General features: G+C 36.6%; 1 protein-coding gene across 1 annotated transcript in view; it reads left to right on the top strand.

Annotated features, from left to right (window-relative positions):
* Positions 1 to 18706, top strand: part of CadN (neural cadherin) — a 1574690-nt gene that overhangs the window by 1145970 nt on the left and 410014 nt on the right. Inside the window, exon 16 of the mRNA XM_071591874.1 lies at positions 7738 to 7881. Within this exon, the coding sequence (XP_071447975.1) occupies positions 7738 to 7881 (144 nt within the window). The remainder of the gene's footprint in view (positions 1 to 7737; positions 7882 to 18706) is intronic.

The following is an 18706-nucleotide window of genomic DNA, read 5'->3' as shown; positions in this document are numbered from 1 at the left end:
ACCGACTTGTAATTCCTATACCACCATTTCGTTCCTTGTCGTCCGAAATCAGCCAACGTTTTTCGTGAATTTGCATATTAATGCGGGACGCACAGATGGGAGTTATGCATTCCCCTATGTCATGGACTGGAGTAGGCAGTACAGCCAAATAGCACATATTGTGTAGAGCGTTTTTAATCACTATTGCATTGCATTAATTACTGTGCAAAAAAGCGGAAGGAGTATGAATACGCGGATTTATTCGCACAGCGCAATTAAATTGCCATCCCCCGGAGAAAATTTTTATTAGAAATATCTCTCAGCGAATCTGTTGTGTGGAAATCGCTAAAAATCATTACGGGCCGAAAGTGAGTGTAATCAAATTTTCATGAGGTCTGCGACCGTAAACGACTTATGCATCGGATTTAAATATCGCTTGTATGAGATTGAATATTCACGATCAATTTTCAAATCCAGCCCTTACACGCGTTTTCAGGTGTTTGATGCACAATCACGTGGAGTTTCCGAGGCGTAAACGAAATCGTGTATTGTTTTATCAGGCTGTTGTTTAAAATATATGAATATTAATCTCACATGCGTTGGCAACAGACAACGCGCGCGATATCCTAAGATGTGTAACAACCTAAACAGTGAATTTTTGCTGATAACTTATGAAATAAATGGATAGAAAATGCGATAATAGCAATATATACTCTCAAAAATATTTGATCATATTATTTATGTCAAAAGGGGAGAACGAAAACGAAGGGTATCATGACAGTTTTTTCTCAATGGGAGACTCTTTCCAACCAAATGACGACAATTTTTTTGTAAAACGCATTTGTAGATATCCTTTCAAATAACTTTCCACTGCTCATCGCCCTATAACATGGTCATGAAGATATTGAAAAACGTGATAACCAACCAACAGTATAGCCAACAAGAGTTGACAACAAAAACTGACTTTTGAATTGTTCCTTTGTCCAATTAACGGATCCAGCTTTTATCATGGCTTTTTTTTTAAACAAAATTTCATCAAATAATAGTTTTAATAAAAGGAACATGCTCAAAAGTAATACATCAAAGTAATCCATCCGAAAGTTCTATTCGAACGGCGAGAATAGAGCTCACCTTGCACTACTTTAAAGTTCTGCACGATGTAAAATTTGCAAATTTCGGATAGATGGGCAATTTTCCCGTGTTCTTGAGGCGTACCAGAAATACCTAAAATCCAGAAAGTGCTACTACATTCCAGAAATTGTTCAAAAGCATGCATGCGACAGAACTCTGGTTCTTACGGGCAACGGTTTGTCGCTATGCGGGGCTCTCTCGTCGCCGTTCATTTGATTAACTTATATAAATTATCTCTTTAATTTTCTTGCTTTGGATTTGGTTCACCTATAGGCTTTGTTTGTCAACCATTTTCCCCTGGAAAGACCATTCTGTGTAAATTTTAAAGATATCATAGATACTTAATCAGGAAACGTAGATTAAAACCTGTAATGGAATGCCCTGCTCACGTTAAAGAGGAGATTTCACCTTGACTGACAATTAGTTATTGGTGCGGCGAATGGTTACGAATTTATCTCTAGAAAAAAATCTTAAATTTTTTTACTGGTAGAAATTAGAGTTTTTAGGGAATATTTCTTCCGTTTGCTTTATTTTTAATGCCCAGAGAAAAGTATCAGCCAATCGCAGGAGAGAATTTCCAACTCCGATGTAGGTGTACATAATTTTTTCTTTTTTTGCAACTACTATTAAACCTTTAAAACCATTTTTATTCTATTAGATACTATGAAAAGGACATAATCGAAATTTTCAATGATTAAATCTTTCGTCAATAAAGAAAAATTTCGTTCAGGCTTCGTCAGGTGTGAAGGCGTATTTTTTGGGAGGATGGAGGAATTTTTGCGTTTTCAGTGCAATTGTTGATTTTTTCACTGTTGAAGTAGTACGGCTCCTCTTTTCTAGTTATTTTTTTCATTCTAAACCCTATTCTTATGAGCTATGAATGGAATAAGAGCAGGGATTCGTAATTGAATCAAATGAATTAAATCGAGATAATTAAATTCCGTTTTTAGTTCTGTCTGCATTTAATTTTAGGTGTTTCCTTTCAAAAGAGGGTATTTTGAACAGGTATTTTCTCTGTTAATTAGAATTTTATCTATGTTTTACTACTTGCAATTATATTAACAATTAAAAATTTTAATCTATTAACAGTATTAGTTTTTCTATATTGATAGTAAATTGCCTAAGGGCTATAAAAATGCTTTGAAATACACCTGGCCTGACATTGAGATTCTTTATGTTTTACTAATTGCAATTATATTAACAATTAAAAATTTTAATCTATTAACAATATTACTATATCTAGATTGATAATAATTCGCCTAAGAGTAATAAGAATGCTTTGAAATACACCTGACCTGACATTGAGATTCTTTTCTCCAGTTGGCCAGTCTTGAGCATTTAGTAATCAAGGGTAACCATTTTCAAACCTCTTTACCATGGCATACAGTTTGGGACGTCGATATTTTTAGACCATAATATCGTCTGTCTATCTTGAATATAGCTTACTAGTTACATTTGGAAAGCTATGTTTCCAAAGTAGCAAAAGAGCCAACATTAATAGCAAATATCATACACAATTTGGTACTTAATGGAGCACAAATATATCATTTCTTTTCCTGTTTTTACTTACAGCTGACCTTTTTCCATAAAAGCTAATGCCTAACTTTTAATAATATTTCAGATTCACTTAACTACTCTTCCGTTTCTGAAAATTTTAGCTTGGCGTATTCTCCTGGTTTTTTTTTAAACTATCGTCATTCTTTCGGTTATTTATTCAAAATATCATTTATTGCATTAGAAAGAAATCAGCAATTGAGTCTCAGCCAGTATGTGTAGTGCTCAGAGTCGCTATTTGTAAGATCTATGAATATATAAATATGGCCCAGGTACCTATTTGTTAAATAATTTTATGGAAGGCAAAGTCGATATTTATTTAATTTTTAGATTTTCATAAAATGGATTATTTGTACACTCGAGTTTTTAGCTATTCTTGCATCGAAATGGCAACAGAACTACTTTTTATTCGTATGTAAAATGCATATTTAAGTAAACAGTTGCTGTAAGTGTACGTGATACTTTCTGCAAAACTATGATTACCAAAATACAGCAGGTTTTAAGTGAATATTATGTCTCTAACAGTTCCCTAAACTTTGTTGTAGAAGCTCTAGTCTTCAATTGTATACGGAAGTAATATTCTGGATATATTTCCAAGCATGCTTACAACTTTTAATAAGTCATTACTAAATGATTCTATCCACTTCTTTTTCACCAACATTTTGTTCATTATTATTGTATTTGCTGTAATACGTGGATAAATTTTGAGAATTTAGAATTTTTACGAGAAATTAAGGGTGTCAGAAAAAAATATGAGTAACTCTGAAGCTATGACGAATTTGTCGCTGAATATTTTGCACTCGGTAAACGTCTATCGTTTCGTGTGAATTTCTGCTCACAGCACTGGTTTAAAATTTCCTTCACATGAAGAATCCCAAAGAGTTTCAGGATTTTCAGTTTTTTCTTTGATCCAAGACTGGCATATTTTCCGAACTGAAAGATTCTATTTCTAAAAGGCGTGTTGCAACAGATATTCCCAGCACAGGAGTCCAAGAATGGATCTTTTATTCCTTCCATTCGCCATCGATCATTTAGTGGCCGAACTCGGCGCCATTATACGCAATCGATCACCCTCCATCCTTAAAAAGCCGCCGCATTTAATCTCGCTGCTCCACTCAGATAAAATGACGGGAGCCATTCCATGGGGGTCGCTAAATTAAAAAAAATACTTTGAGCAAGAACTGAAGTCGGCATCAAAAGAGTGGGGAAAGAGAGAGCTCCAAAAGACTACGCACATTTCGCAAAAAAATCTCGCGCGCGCACACACGCACGCATGAACACACCGACGCACTCACATTGCGAAGCATTCAGCTTTCCGTCCACTAGGCGTTAAATCCCATCGGCTTTCGGGGTCCTATACCAGTACCATGGCCGCGTCATAACTTTCTCAAATCTCGATCATAGGCGTACGCCTCTGTAGTGGTGCATTAAAAAAATACAGTTTTGGGAGTTTTGGGATCGTCGTAGCTAGAGGTACTGACCAAAACGAGTATATTTGATCTCTCCGCAAACGATAACGCGTGATAAAAGAAATTTCAGCGTAAAAATCCCTTTAGGAATTCAAAGCCAATGGCCTATTTTATCCAACGCGGTTCGATTACCAGGTTTGACGCACAGTATCACTGTTGATGGTACGTATGTGAGTTTTTTGATATTTTATCACTGCTACGTGAGAAGGAATAGTTGTCAAAGACCCTTCCCATTGACAACTATCGTAGTCATAACCCACGCTGGTAAGACCGGCAACAACAAAGCTCGAAGGATTAGAGTGCGAATTGGGAGGCTTGAAATAAACACCATAGGTATTCGGTCTGGTTTGGAGGGACGTTCTGAAGCGCTCTCAGTGGAGCCGAATAACACTTCGAAAGCTCCCATCCCTCCCTCCTCCATCTACTCTGCATTCAGTTCGAAAGGCACCGTCTGAAAATAAATGTTTCGGAAAAATAAAACGCCAAAAGGCAAGGGGCAAAATTACAGAGGGAGTTTCGTTGGTCCTGACGTGTTGGTTTGCATAAAAAATGAAGAACGAAGCGGTTAAAGGAAAAAAAACTGTCGTAGGTTGGGCGTTAGATCTCGTCGTTTTTCAAACGATATTTTTATCGGATGAACTCCCTGGCAGAGGGATGTGGTAGTTATGTATGTATATAACTTCTTGATTGATCTTGAATATTATATATATATATATATATATATATATATATATATATATATATATATATATATATATAATATATGTATATATGTGTGTGTGTGTATGTATATATATACATATATATTCAAGGGTGATCTTTGCACCAATGCTGATAGCCCCACTCATATGCATTTCCTCCAGGATAGCGAGTTAAGTTATTTTCACTTATTTATATCGCTCTTTCTGAAGTGTGCGAGTGACGCAGACTTTTCGGAAGCGTGCTTGGCTGTTACGTGTTATATTTTATTTGCAGAGATATCCACTAGCCCTTCGATTTTCGACATTTAGAACTATGGAAACGAGTGATCGTTGTATATAGTCCGTTGGTCAGAGCCTTAAAATTTTGAATTCCTTGTAAAGTGTTTATGTACATGCTCACAATTGAATATTTATAGGCAACCGATAAAAAACGATTTTTTCCTCTCGTTTAGCTACGTCACGTGTTTGAGTAATTACCGCATTGTGGACCCGCTCCAGTTCAATGAATACTTTTATGACTCCAGGAACAAGTAATGGGGGAGCATAAAAAAACATCCTGTTGAATCCAGCGTGCAATTAAAAATTGTCATTCTGTCATAGTGTATTCTCTTTAATAGGCACCCGATTTTTCGTGCAAATTTATCTCACTCCTTTATTTTGGTCGCATTTCAGCTGTTGTCGGAATATTTTGCGCATATATTTTCCAAACGCACACTCCGCTCGAATGGAATGCTTCACCACGCAACTTGGCTTTCATCAATAAGCGATGCTTGATTGGCAGCGCTCCAGCGAGGGATTCGGACAATTCGGTCCAGCGCTCGTCTTTCGAATCCGGGCGAATTAAGCGAAGAGGGTTGGGTGGAGGGAGGGCGGCTGGGGAGGCGTGCGTTTTATGCGTTCGGCGTTTCTTGAAAGCGTCCTTTTCAGAGTGACCCCGCGGATAGGGGCGATGTTTGGCATTCGGCCGAAACCACGGAGCGGTGGGAAGAGGGAACGCAAGGGAGTGGAGGGTAAATCTTCCTGAATGCCGGATAATTAACACAAATTCAGTTTGATTCAATGCGAGTTTGAGAGTGTTTAGCAGTTCGTGGCCTGAAAATTAAAGGCACCACGACCGACAGGTGTATAAAATTTGTGTTGAAATATTGCGTAATCCTTCACTCCCGCCGTCAGAACTCCCTTCCTAGTTGGTTGACTTGTCCATTCACCTTTCTATGAAAGAATTGGGAGTCTAAAACCTAGAAAGGCCCGTAACTAGGGCTCATAGTTAGTAAAAAAAACCGCATTTCTTGGGTTATTTTACACCACTTTATGAATTTCCCCCCTGAAGAAATGTTTCTTTTATTTTAAAGTAGTCTGATCTATGAAAGTTTTTTCAAGGAGCCGAACTGATAATGTTGATGTTTACGAAGAATATCGGTGTTTGTCGTGGGCACATTTTCTCATTATTTTCCCCAATATGATCTTACAGATAAATTGGTGATCATTGCTATCAGAATTATTTAGAGTGGCAAAATCATTCCATTTGATAGAAACCTTGGAAATATTGATTTTTTCACCAAAGTTTCCTTTGCGGTTAAATTAAAAATCCCATTCTCCCATTTAGAAAACGCCATATTGAAATGCGAATTAACACAATAATTATAAGCGAAGCTAAGCAACTCGCAACTTAGTTGATATGTACCGCATGAAGACCATTTTAATTCCAATGAAAATCCCTCATACGTATGAATAAATAATCTCGGATCCGTGCAAAGTTAGATACAGAATTATATAAATGGGTCATATGAAATCTCGTTGGTAGCCTTCATTCTTAAATTCCCTTCACGAGCGTCAAATAATTCAGATTCCGGAGGTTTTTGTAGGAAAAAGCACACTTTTTTTCCGGATAAGAGAATAAAACGGGAAGTGGGATGTGTAGGTAGCGATTTGAAATGTGCCGTTTTCTCGTGCGCCATTAGTGGGCAATGTCGCGAGCAGTAACAGCGAGCGCATTTGCACATACGCGAGCACGCGTGGAAATTCTGACCTCTTTCCCAAGGGAACGTACGCGAAGTTTGTAATTTATTTTATTTCGCACGGGACAGCGACCAAAGGAAGCCCAAGATCGCGTTCACGGAACACTTCCGTCATGCGAAGTCCTAAGCGGAAGTGAACTTTTTTCGAATTAAATATTTACAAATCCCGACATTACCAGGGCAAGGCTTCTTTGCTTCTTTTTTTTCGCCGAAGATGTTTATCGTTGGTTGTTGTACAATTACCATCCTATTCGCAGTTTTTTTAAAGCATGTGTAGTAGGTATATGATGCCTAACGCATTCAGCGACCTGTGAGTACAATATCATTCGGAAAACTCAAAGCGATTCTGCAACCACAGTATAAACACTTTTCTCAAACAGCATTCAAGCCCATTGTGATCTGGGTCGTATTTCGTCGACTGTTCATTTCTTTTAGCAATTTTGAACGGTATGTATTAGATTTCATATACCATGGAGTCGAAAAAGTTTGCGGATTCCTGCAAACAGTTTCTTTGATTTATGATCTCAAGCTTTTGAAATGTGCTATAGAGTTTACTCAATTATTATAATAATTTGGAATGCTAACTTTTATCCGGATAAATTTTTTTGAATGTTTTTTTCGTCTTAATAAGTCATTTAAAATTAAGAAACAAATTAATGTAGTATTCTATGAAGTAAATTCCCTTATGTTGGGTCTTTGTTTGTGAAGCAATTAATCTAATGAGAAATGAACAAAAAAATAAAATGTCTTAATTTATTTTGAGATTTTTTTTGACATTTTTTGATACTCTAAACAGTAAAACTGGCATGGTATTTATGTATTTTCGAACCTTTTGTAGTGATTTTATCTCCGTACTAAGCATTTTTCTCTTACCGTATTTCCTAGTTACCAAGTTCATCCGGATCGGCATCGCTGACAAGAATGATAACCCACCGTACTTCGACAAGGCCCTCTACGAGGCGGAGGTGGACGAGAACGAAGACATCCAACACACTGTCCTCACCGTCACCGCCAAGGATCACGACGAGTGTAAGTACCGATCCATGCCGCTGTTTATTACTCTCATTTAAAGCATTGCATGAGAATATGTGGCGTTGACCTTAATTTGTGCTAGCCCGGTGTCTGTGGAAACGAAACAGTGGCAGTCTTCCGAATACATTCGTGGCGATCGTTTGCAGAATCATGAGTGTCTCACCCCTAGATCTCGAGTTTTATTTCGCATTTGATGAGATCTTAGAAAATATGGCTTTCTTTTCATAAGCATTTTCAGTTTCAGGTTGAGATCCTCGAAATAAAGGTTTTTGTAGTAATTTTGTGATACTCCGTTAAAACATTCTATTTATTTTATTTTGAAGATTAGAAGTTCCAAAAAAATCTATTTCTGTCATTTGATGGGATAAAATAATTATCCTCTTTCAGAAAACTAATTTAGGCAAGAATTATAAAATTGAATGTATCTGCTGCAATATTATTGTATTGTGTTTTAATAATTAATTGTTTATGCTTTGTTGATTTTTGATTAGGATATTGTTTGCATCAAATAATTTTTTATACGTCTCATTTAGCATTTTCAAAAATGGTCTCACAAACGAGGAATATGCAGATTTGAGTTTTGTATATAAAATGGTGCTCGGCAGTTCACCAAGAGCTCCCCATGTTTGAAAGCGAGACGTTTTCCTCTCCGGCGTATTCCGTTTCGGAGTACTTCTGATGGTGAACACAGACGTTGGGGAGAAGTAAGTGCATGTTCATGCACGAGATTGTGTTAAGGAGAGGAGGAGAAAGATCAGATGATGACGGAGAGGAGGAGGCAGTTGGAGTAGGGGCTTGTCGGAGAAGATTGAATTCAAGAAAGAAAAGAAAACAACTTCATCGTGTGGACTAGTTAGCCTTCTTTGGAAGGGGAAACGGAGAGGCCATTTTCAGTCTATTTTAGAATAATTTGATTTCAGCATTTCTTCCCTAGGAAGGATTTTCGGGCCTTCGTGTTTGGGGACTTTCCTTATTGAATCAAGGCACAGAATATTCCTAGCTATTCACAATGATGGGGAATTTATTGAAGGCATTGGCGTGTTTGTCTGTGTGTGTATGTATGCATGCATATAATTGTTTGTGTGTGTGTGTATATATATATATATATATATATATATATATATATATATATATAGACATATATACACACACCACACACACGAACAACATTTGCGTATGAATTTGAACGCAAAGCTATACATGCATGTGTATTTATGATATAGATGTATTTATAAATGACCCTTGTTAACATTGCCATTAGTTGACTAAATTTTTCTGTAGTTATTAGAGTAAATGGGGACGGTAAAATATTTGAGAAAAGTTGCTAAAATACTACAAAACTTAAATATACTGATTTAAATGGAAATCTATTGATTAAGCCGCTAAAAGACTATTTATTTGAAACGTATTGGTTCTATGCTTGACAATGTTGTTTATTTTCTTTTATAAATATTTGGATGAGGTTAAAGTCCTTGTTCAAATGTTTTCCTCATTCAGGATATGATTTTTTGACTCCATATAAATTTAGTAGCACGGAGTAATTAATTAAGTGGTGTCGGAATGTTTAATAATATTTAAGGTCAATCTAGGGTACATTTCCTCTATTCACGCTCTCCTTCGGAATATGAAAACAATTCATATGATATATTTTCAATGTTCTCATGAAATTGTGCTAGTGACGGAGGGCAGTAGTCAAGTAGAGTTATGTTGAAATACTGACGATGAGAAGATGGTTTAAGTAATTATATATACTTTAGATCATGGGTCTGTAACTCATTTTAACACGAAATGAGAAATGGAAATTTGGAGCAAGTATTAATTTTTAGCAGCCTTGCCTCCCTCGTTCATTCCCAACACGCTAGTTTCGCTATAAAACTTCGAGTTTTTACCACTCGGAAAGTTTCTCAGGTGGTCACCCGCAGCTAGCGGCTATCCGGTTTCCCCTCTCTCGATCTTGTTCCGCCGTGACCAGACACGGCCGTCAGCCTCTCTCCGCGCCCTTTCCTGTGCTCCGCGGAACTTTTGGCTTCTGTGGTCCGAGCATCCGGCATAGTCCAAGTCTTGCTCGCCCCACGGTTTGATGCATACACGTAACAAGGAGAACTGTTTTCCCTAATAGTGGATCCCTCCCTCTTTTGAGAGGCACATATTTGCCGAGGGGTTGGGCCGCGAAATAGGAATTCCCCCGACCGCGTTTTCTGTACTCATAACGTTTCACACTCAAAGAGCTTTAGTCTCTCTCTTATCTCACCTCAGTCTTTATCCATGCCATTACTGGTTGGATAAATCGGACGATGATGAGATTCAGCTAGGAGCCGCATCGTATCTTGTTGAGGGCGTCTTTTTTTATTAGTTCTGGAAAAAAGAAATGTCTTTTATAGCATACGTTACAGATCATAAATATAGAAAGCTTTCAAATAATAGGAATACGATTTCCTCCCAACAGAAAAACCGGCAGCCATCTTTTGTTCGTTGGAACAAAAAATTCACGCTGATTGAACTTCCGGGACAGGTGACGTGATTATTCATTCACTTTTATATTCATGTATTTTCATTTCAGAGGTTTCAATACCCACTTAGGAATCCTCTCTTATTACGTGCCTGGTGGTATTTCTCCCCTGAGATATTGTTTTACTCATCAATTATTGGGATTATTGTTCAGGGTGTCACAGTGTTGTACGTATTCATTTGCAAGTCCTTTTTTTTATGGGAACCGTTTTTGTCGTCCTCGTTTTGTTTGTCCGCTTTCCGAAATTATTTTTAGCAAAAACAGCATTATAGTGGTGCCCAGTTTTTTCCTTACCCCACATTAACACGTAGGTAGGCTTACCAAATGAACTAAATGAAGTGCCACTTTCCTTATTGCACTGCAAAATTTCATGAGAGATTCAATATTCAAGTTTACGTAGACATCGTTCCCTTGTAAAAGCTAAATTTTTCGGAAGCTTATATGAGATTAGTGTATTTCTTCTTGTCTATTTCCTGAATGCTTTTCTTTTAAGTTAGCTTTTTCTTATACTTTGAATATTCCTATGAGGTGATTTCAATAATATTTTCATAGCTTCTGAAGTAATTGCCGAAAACATAGCAGTAAGAATTTTATAGAATTAAACTCTTAATTGTTCTATCCTAAAGAATTACAAACATATGTATGTGGGTCGAGGTTATTCAGGGTTAGAGCGTTGGACTACTGACCGGAGGGCCCGGTTTCGATTTCCGTGCAAGTCTTGCTAGGCACCTGCAGCTCCACCCAAGTTATGTGATTTTTCTGGTACCAGATCTTCCTGGGAAACCATAACCGGCACAGGGAAAGGAACTGGCCCCCTTACCCGGATATGTGAATTTCACACGCCGTCGGGCTTAGTACTGGGTGAACTCTACCATCACCTACCAAACCGACTTTCGGGTTGATTACTGTGTTTATGGTTATATATATATATATATATATATATATATATATATATATATATATATATATTGGTATGTAATATGTATACATACATATATTATATAAACCATAAACAAATACGTGTACAGGTACATGTACATATATAAATACATGTACAATAAATTCGCCTAGTACATCGGGGATAACCATAGCCAATTAAGCATAAGTTGTGACCCATTCTATGTGAATGATGCAATTAGAAACATGAATGCTCTTCAGTTTCTACCTTGAAAATGTTTAAGCTCAATAGCAGCATGTCTGAATTCTTACTTCAGCCATTCACCTCCCAATTTGTCTCCGTGAGAAAAATCTACAGCGATTTTTGGCAACGATAAAAATAAGGTATTTGGGCCGAGGGACAGGAACTTGTTTAGTTACGGAAAAAATATCAAAGGGGTCGACTTTGACTGCGAGTTCCAGCGAAGATAAAAACTCGCTCCTTCACGGCTCGGCGGAAAGGAGCTCACGGCAGAGTGATAACAGCGGAAGGATAATCTCATCTAGGATAAGGCGGGAGGTGTAAGATACCATGACACTCCAAGCCGTTCGGTTGACTTTTCTATTCACGTCAAGTTCAATTTCTGGGTAAACTCGCATCCCGGCGTGAGAAGGTAGTTGCAACAGATGAGCATGTTCGCGCTTAGGCGACATCTCCCTTCCGCTTCCTTTTCATCGCAGCGTAGAAGGCCGGATATCTCCCTCCCTCCGTCCCGCAAACGAAGTAGGGGGAGTTGGAGTATCTCAGGTCAGGTCGACATTTTTAAAGGGTAGAGATATTTCTAGATCTAAGCTTAAGGGGGTTAATGCTTTTTTAGCTATTCTTAAAATGCATTGCAAATTGAAATACTAATTACGTTGCTGCTGAAATAAAAAGATTACAAATCCGGCTGGGTGCGAATGAATTTGAATTGCACTTTTATTTAACGCTAGAGTGACCTATTTTTGATGAAAAATAATGCTCTTCCTCGGATTGACAAGGTTTTCCATTGCCTGTTATGTATAAAACTTGAGAATATATTGAGGCAAAAATACAAAATAAATATCTTAATTTTTTCATTATACAACCAGTTGTAATCAGCACCATTTCTTCTAGACTTATTTTGTATCTTCCTTTTCTGAATGGCAGTGCATTGAAATATTGGGTGTGTAGAGATTGAGGCTTGAACAATATTCAGCATAAAATACATTAATTGATTTCATATACACTGTGATGATTTGTCCATTTTTTCATAAATGTGTGACAATAAGATATAACGACTCTACCACTCCTGTCTAATTTTTCAATATTTTATATCTTTGTTGTTTTCATTTGACTCTAATAAGTCCGTTCATCGTTTATTGTTGCGATATTTTCTAAATGAAAGTAAAACTTTTAATAATGCTTTTCATTTTTTTATATTTCATCATTTAATTATCCAATCTAAAAATGAATTTTATGTTTAAAACTTTTGATCTACCATTGAAATTAAATTATTTAAATTCAAAATGAAATAGAAGTAATTTGTGGTGTTTTAAACAACTAATTATGAATTATATCTTTTATAACTGGTAACTATTATCTGTATGTGGCTTCTATTGAACCCCGTAATTTCTTAAATGCTGAATATGTTTGGTTTCTATGGCGATTATAAAGAAAAAGCGTGCGCTCACTGCTTTACCTTCAGTTGCAGGAAAAGGCTGTGGTCAAAAAGATTTGTTTCATGATGTTTTCTCTATTCACATTCGGGTAAAGTAGGCATATCTCTATTGTGGCAAATTTTTGGATCTTATATTGACTACAGAATTTACCTTGGGTCATGATATGCTAAAGCGTGGCAGAAAATGTTATTGTGGCTGCTTTTCCATTGTATGCCCGACTTTTGAAGCAATTTTCGTAATTTGTTTGGTTAAACTATGTTCGGTGTGAAAAATATGCAAAAATAAGGAGGAAGAGAATCTTCAGCCAAGCCTTAGCTGAAGGCCTCGTTACGTCCATAATATAGCCTATCTTCCTACGGACGTTTTTATGCCTTCTGACTCTCTTTTCTCCCACTATCTCCATCGGAGGGATACGGCTATGTCCCTAGAAAATCCTGTAAACTCCGGAAATTAAATCAAGACCTTCGCTTTGGAGGCCAATACTTAATCCTCTACCGCGGTTCTGTCAGTTAACAAGGAAAAATTTCTAAAATGCCAGAAAACTCTTTTATTTTTCCTCTATCGAAACTCAGTCTCTACTTTTAATTATCTTCGACGATAGTTATGATTTGTTCACTATCACTACTCAGCCATATTGGCGCAATAGTCTTTCCATATTACTGGGTTCCGTATCGAATTTTACTTATTGATGTGAAGAGGAGTCATAGTTTAAATAGTCATATCAAATTAATCAGCCCACTTATTCCTCTGATCAATTGATTTCATTGAAACAGAAGTTGAAAAAAATCTCCTTTTGGTCTCGTAGGTAACGTAATGGAGATTTTATTCCCTCTTCCCAATGCCCAAACTTTATCCAAAATATGATGAAAGAATTCTTGTGATCCTGGAATGTTTTGTCTTCCAGTTTTTTTAAGAAGGATAATTTTCTTTGTAAATCCGCCTATTCACGAGGTGAATTTTTGAAGCATTTTAATGTGGTGTATAGATTATCAAAAATATTTTCATCAATACAAAGCGAACATATTTCAATTGGTTGACTTTTGGAGCTAAAAAGACCTGGGCAATGGGAAAATTTACAAAAAATCGTTTTACTTGTCATTGACTCCAAAATTGTCCTGTACAACTTCATTTTTTTTTAGTATTTGCCACAGCATTTGTGGGAACATGATGAAACTTCTATTCAATCAAGGAAGAGTGCGAATATAATTGACTTTATGCAATTCGCACTGAGGAAAGGTCTATTATCTTTTCTGTGAGTTTCGGGTGATTGTCTCTTGTTTATGGGTCTTCCTTTATCCAACATCTTGGCCATCGACCATCGTAGCTTCTTTTGTATTTCCAACCTCATCTTTTCAAGTCCCTTCATTAAAACTTTGGCGTGGTCTAACCAGGAACTGCTACTGAGAGAGAAAACTGCTTTCCGAGCTTTACCTCAAAACTCAACCCTTCTCGTTCCAGCTGCTTAGTTTTGGTCCTCAAACAGTGTTGCCAATTCAACGATTTAGTCTTCATATTCATTGAAATTTCCCTCTCTTTGGCCCCATTAATCACGTTACACTGTTATTAGAAAGTTTCCGTGCTTTGAAAAAAGTTGAGCGAAATTTGTTTCATAATGAGGCGTTGTGTCTTAAGAAATATATTAAAAAATATACCGATATAACTTTCACAGCTTAAATTTGATGCGGAAGCACGCATAATAATAAGGTAGTACGTGTATCAGGTGCGGGAAATTCTTGTTTTAATGATCGGCGTTGTTTATAGAATATCAAGTTGTAGAGTTGTAGCTTTGATTACCAGAGGTACTCATGTAACAAGTGTGTCTTCTACATGACCTCAGAGTGCTCCGAAACCTAATTAAAATGGTTCCCGTCTGGACACTAACTCACCGCGAGGGACATGCGACTGAAGTACTATTTTACACAAAAATGTTGTAATTAGGCTGCATTCTTTCTTCAAAAATTTTCCGTTGATAAAATCCATGAAGAGTCTTGTAAAAAGATATCTTCAAGGTATTTTTGAGGAGTTTCTTAAGCTTGCTGTGAAGTTACAGGGGAACTAATTGGGCGCTATAAGGGAAGGGATTAAAACTTGTGGTCACCCTAATCCAGCTTAATGGGCATGAGCTCAGAGAGTGACCATCGGTTTATGACATGCCAGCTCGATTAAAAAGTAAGTAGCTAGACATTTAGTAAAATCATTACTTTTAATAATTTTATTAAGATGAAATATTATGGCCTTGTGGTTTATAAATTGTGGCGTAAGTACCGTTACGCGAAGCTCAAAAGCTTCTCTAATTCTCTCTGCTGTAACTGTGCAGTGTTCTTTTAATCCAATTTCATCTCTTTGATTAGTAGACGTCGGGTAAGGTAATATTCTCCGGGCCTCAAGCCCAGGCCAATGTTTTCTCCCAATTATTGAAAGATGTTTGACTTTTGCATGCGAGAAAAATATGTGACTAAAGTGAATAGTTAAAGAATAAATTATGAATCTGATTTTCTTAATTTTAACAAGTTTTTCGTCTGTGTTATAGTTTCTTACGTCTAAAAACTTTTAAATGATTATTTGTGTACATTCACGAATTACTCACTCATTATTTACGAATTTAACCTCCAATAGCGTTCTGCCACAAGACAAAAGGTCTAGCGTATTTATTTCTAATAACTAACATATTCTTGACATTTATCACTCGGGAGAGCTCATCTGATCTGATTTTTCTCCTAATAACCTCTTAACTAATTCGCAAGTCCTTTATTATCCCGAATGTTTCCGAGGTGATTATGAATTCCGGGAAATCTGATCAGGATGGAATATTTAACCTCGTGCTTACAGTATCATCGTTGTGTATGTGATGAATACAGGATGTATGAATGGATTTTACTTCAGTTTAAATAATTTAGTGATTATCTTTTAACATCTCACTAATTTTCATAGTTGATATGTGTTCGATGTTACGTTGTGAGAGACATGAATTTCTAGAAAGTTCAATTACAAGAACAAGAAAATTTATCATTTGGAGTAAGCGTGTTGTTAAATGTTAAGATGCGGAATCATTGAGAGAGGGTATCTCTTTAGTGAGTTGGTGAAAGACCATCGATTAATCATTGTCTTTCTCTTACTGGATTAATACGTTCGTCTTATTTGAACTAAAATGCAAACATTTTCAACTTCGAAAATTTAAGTCTGGTCATCTTATGGTATTTTGAATATTATATTTTTTGATTTAACACTCGTTTTTTTTGGCACTCACTATCTTATATCCCGGTCTTTTCGGCAGAGGCGGTCATTCGGAAACCGTTCAACATTTCTCCTTTCACCGACCTTCCAGCCCACACCAAATCCGCCATTTGTCCTCGTCATCTGCGCTTCCCACTCATTTTCTGTTTTACTTCCAAGACACTTCCGTGGTCTTCACTATTCCCCTTTCACTTGAGAGCCTCTTTTCTCTATTACATAGAACTCTTTCTGTCTGTCGCGGTTTTTCCATCGTTGTTTATGGTGGTGGTACCAGTAGAGATTGCCACTTTACTCGGATCACCGACGTTTATTCTTAGCCATTTTCCAGGATCCCTTATTCAATTGGGACATTTTCAGTGATCTCTCCACTCTTTCCTTGTTTACAATTTCCTTCAAGTTTTCAGCGTCTGTTTTATTTTTACGTATATCTCTCATATTGCCATATAAGTCTACCACATTGATTTTTCATAATGCGTTATTGTCTTCAGTTAAGACCTTCATCCTGCTCGCGGGCTTGTGAAACCTCTTCTCGTGCCTGCCCTTAATGTGTCTTATGTCCGTTTTTTCATATGTATGCTTATATTACGAGGGTCATCCGGAAAGTAGTACCCGTTCGTGAATTAAAGACACAAAAGTAAATATTAACAAACATAAAAAATTTTATTTGAAAGAGGATACTTTAAACTACTTCTCAACATAATCTCCAAGCAAATTAAGGCATTTGTCATAACGTGTGACAAGTTTCTGTATTCCTGCTGCATAGTCCTTCGCCGCCAGCTCATTGAGATACGCGAGGGACCCATCTTGCACAAATTTTTGCATAATGCAGATGGTGTTTAACAATTTCATGAACAATTGTTCGAGAAACATTGGGAAAATGCTCACAGATGTCATCAATTGTGACGCGCCGATCGTTCCTCACGAATTCGTCAACTGAGCTCACCAGTTGGTCTGTAATGACAGACGGTCTCCCCGAACGCTCATCGTCGTGTGTGTTCCCCCTCCCCATGTTGAAGTTGCGACACCACCGCCGAACAGACGACTCGTCCATTACATTGTCTCCATACACCTCCTTTAATTGGCGATGAATATCACATGGGCGAACGTTTCTTGCATTGAGGAATTTAATCACTGCCCTCACTTCACAACTGGCGGCGTTCTCAATTTTTTTAAACATTGTAAACAATCACAGAAACAACACAGGCAATGCTAGCGTCACGCAACTTGGCTCAGAGAAGGCAGACAAGCCACTGAAGCTATCTGACCTCGTCCAGCGGCTACTCGCGTCGTCAGCACTTCATGCGGCACGAACGGGTACTACTTTCCGGATGACCCTCGTATATATACACACACACATATAAATATATATATATATATATATATATATATATATATATATATATATATATATATATATATATATATATATATATATATATATATATATATGTGTGGGTCGCGGTAGTCCAGTGGGTAGAGCGTTGGACTGCTGACCAGAGGGTCCCGGGTTCGATTCCCGGGCAAGGCACTCTGGGCTACACCCAAGCTAAAGTGATTTTATATATATATATATATATAATTAATTAATATAATATATAATAATATAATATATAATTAATTACTTCTACTTCCATTTGTATATTTCTTACCCTATTCATATATATATATATATATACGAATAGGGTAAGAAATATACAAATGGAAGTAGAAGTAATTAATTTTGGAAGAAAATTTACGCTCTGTATGCTTGTGTGTGTGTGTGTGTGTGTATATATATATATATATATATATATATATATATATATATATATATATATATATATATATATATATATATATATACACACACACACACACAAGCATACAGAGCGTAAATTTTCTTCCAAAATTAATTACTTCTACTTCCATTTGTATATTTCTTACCCTATTCGTTAAGGAAACTCATTTTATTAAAATTTAAACGTTTTATCCCTATCAGATCATATTTTTGAAGTTTTTTCTTCACTGTATATACTGTACAATGTATCACAAATTTGTAGGAATTTTTTCTAATATCGGACTGAAATTGTTTATTTTAGTACGCATGCGAGCTAATTAAATTAAGATCTTTTTAATAAATTTTATTGATGGGTTCTATTTTTGTTTGCTTAATGAAGTTAGGTTCGTGTTAGTTTTGGTCTCGACTTTATAATGACTTGTTAAATCTAATCGTTGGTTCATGTAAACGTTGACTGAACCTGGAGATTACTGGCAAGTCCGATTTTATTAACAGATAATAAACAAATGCAGAACAGATCATTAGTAAATGTTAACACCGTAACAGTGAAAACCTCGTCTGTTATCAATTGTGCTCATGAATGGTTGGTGTTGAGCTTATCCAGCCGTCATAAAACTTAGTTTTGGCCTTAACCGGAGGTTAAAATTAACCCTCAGTTTAATGAGATGTGAAAAACCCTGCCTTAGTTTTAGACCATTCTCTTTGCCACTCTTTACTTTCCACAG

This window comes from Hetaerina americana, unplaced genomic scaffold (assembly GCF_022747635.1).
Source record: "Hetaerina americana unplaced genomic scaffold, ioHetAmer1.1.p SCAF_5, whole genome shotgun sequence".
Lineage (NCBI taxonomy): Eukaryota > Metazoa > Arthropoda > Insecta > Odonata > Calopterygidae > Hetaerina > Hetaerina americana.
The sequence above is the reverse complement of the archived record's forward strand: the minus strand, read 5'-3'. Positions and strand labels throughout refer to the sequence as shown.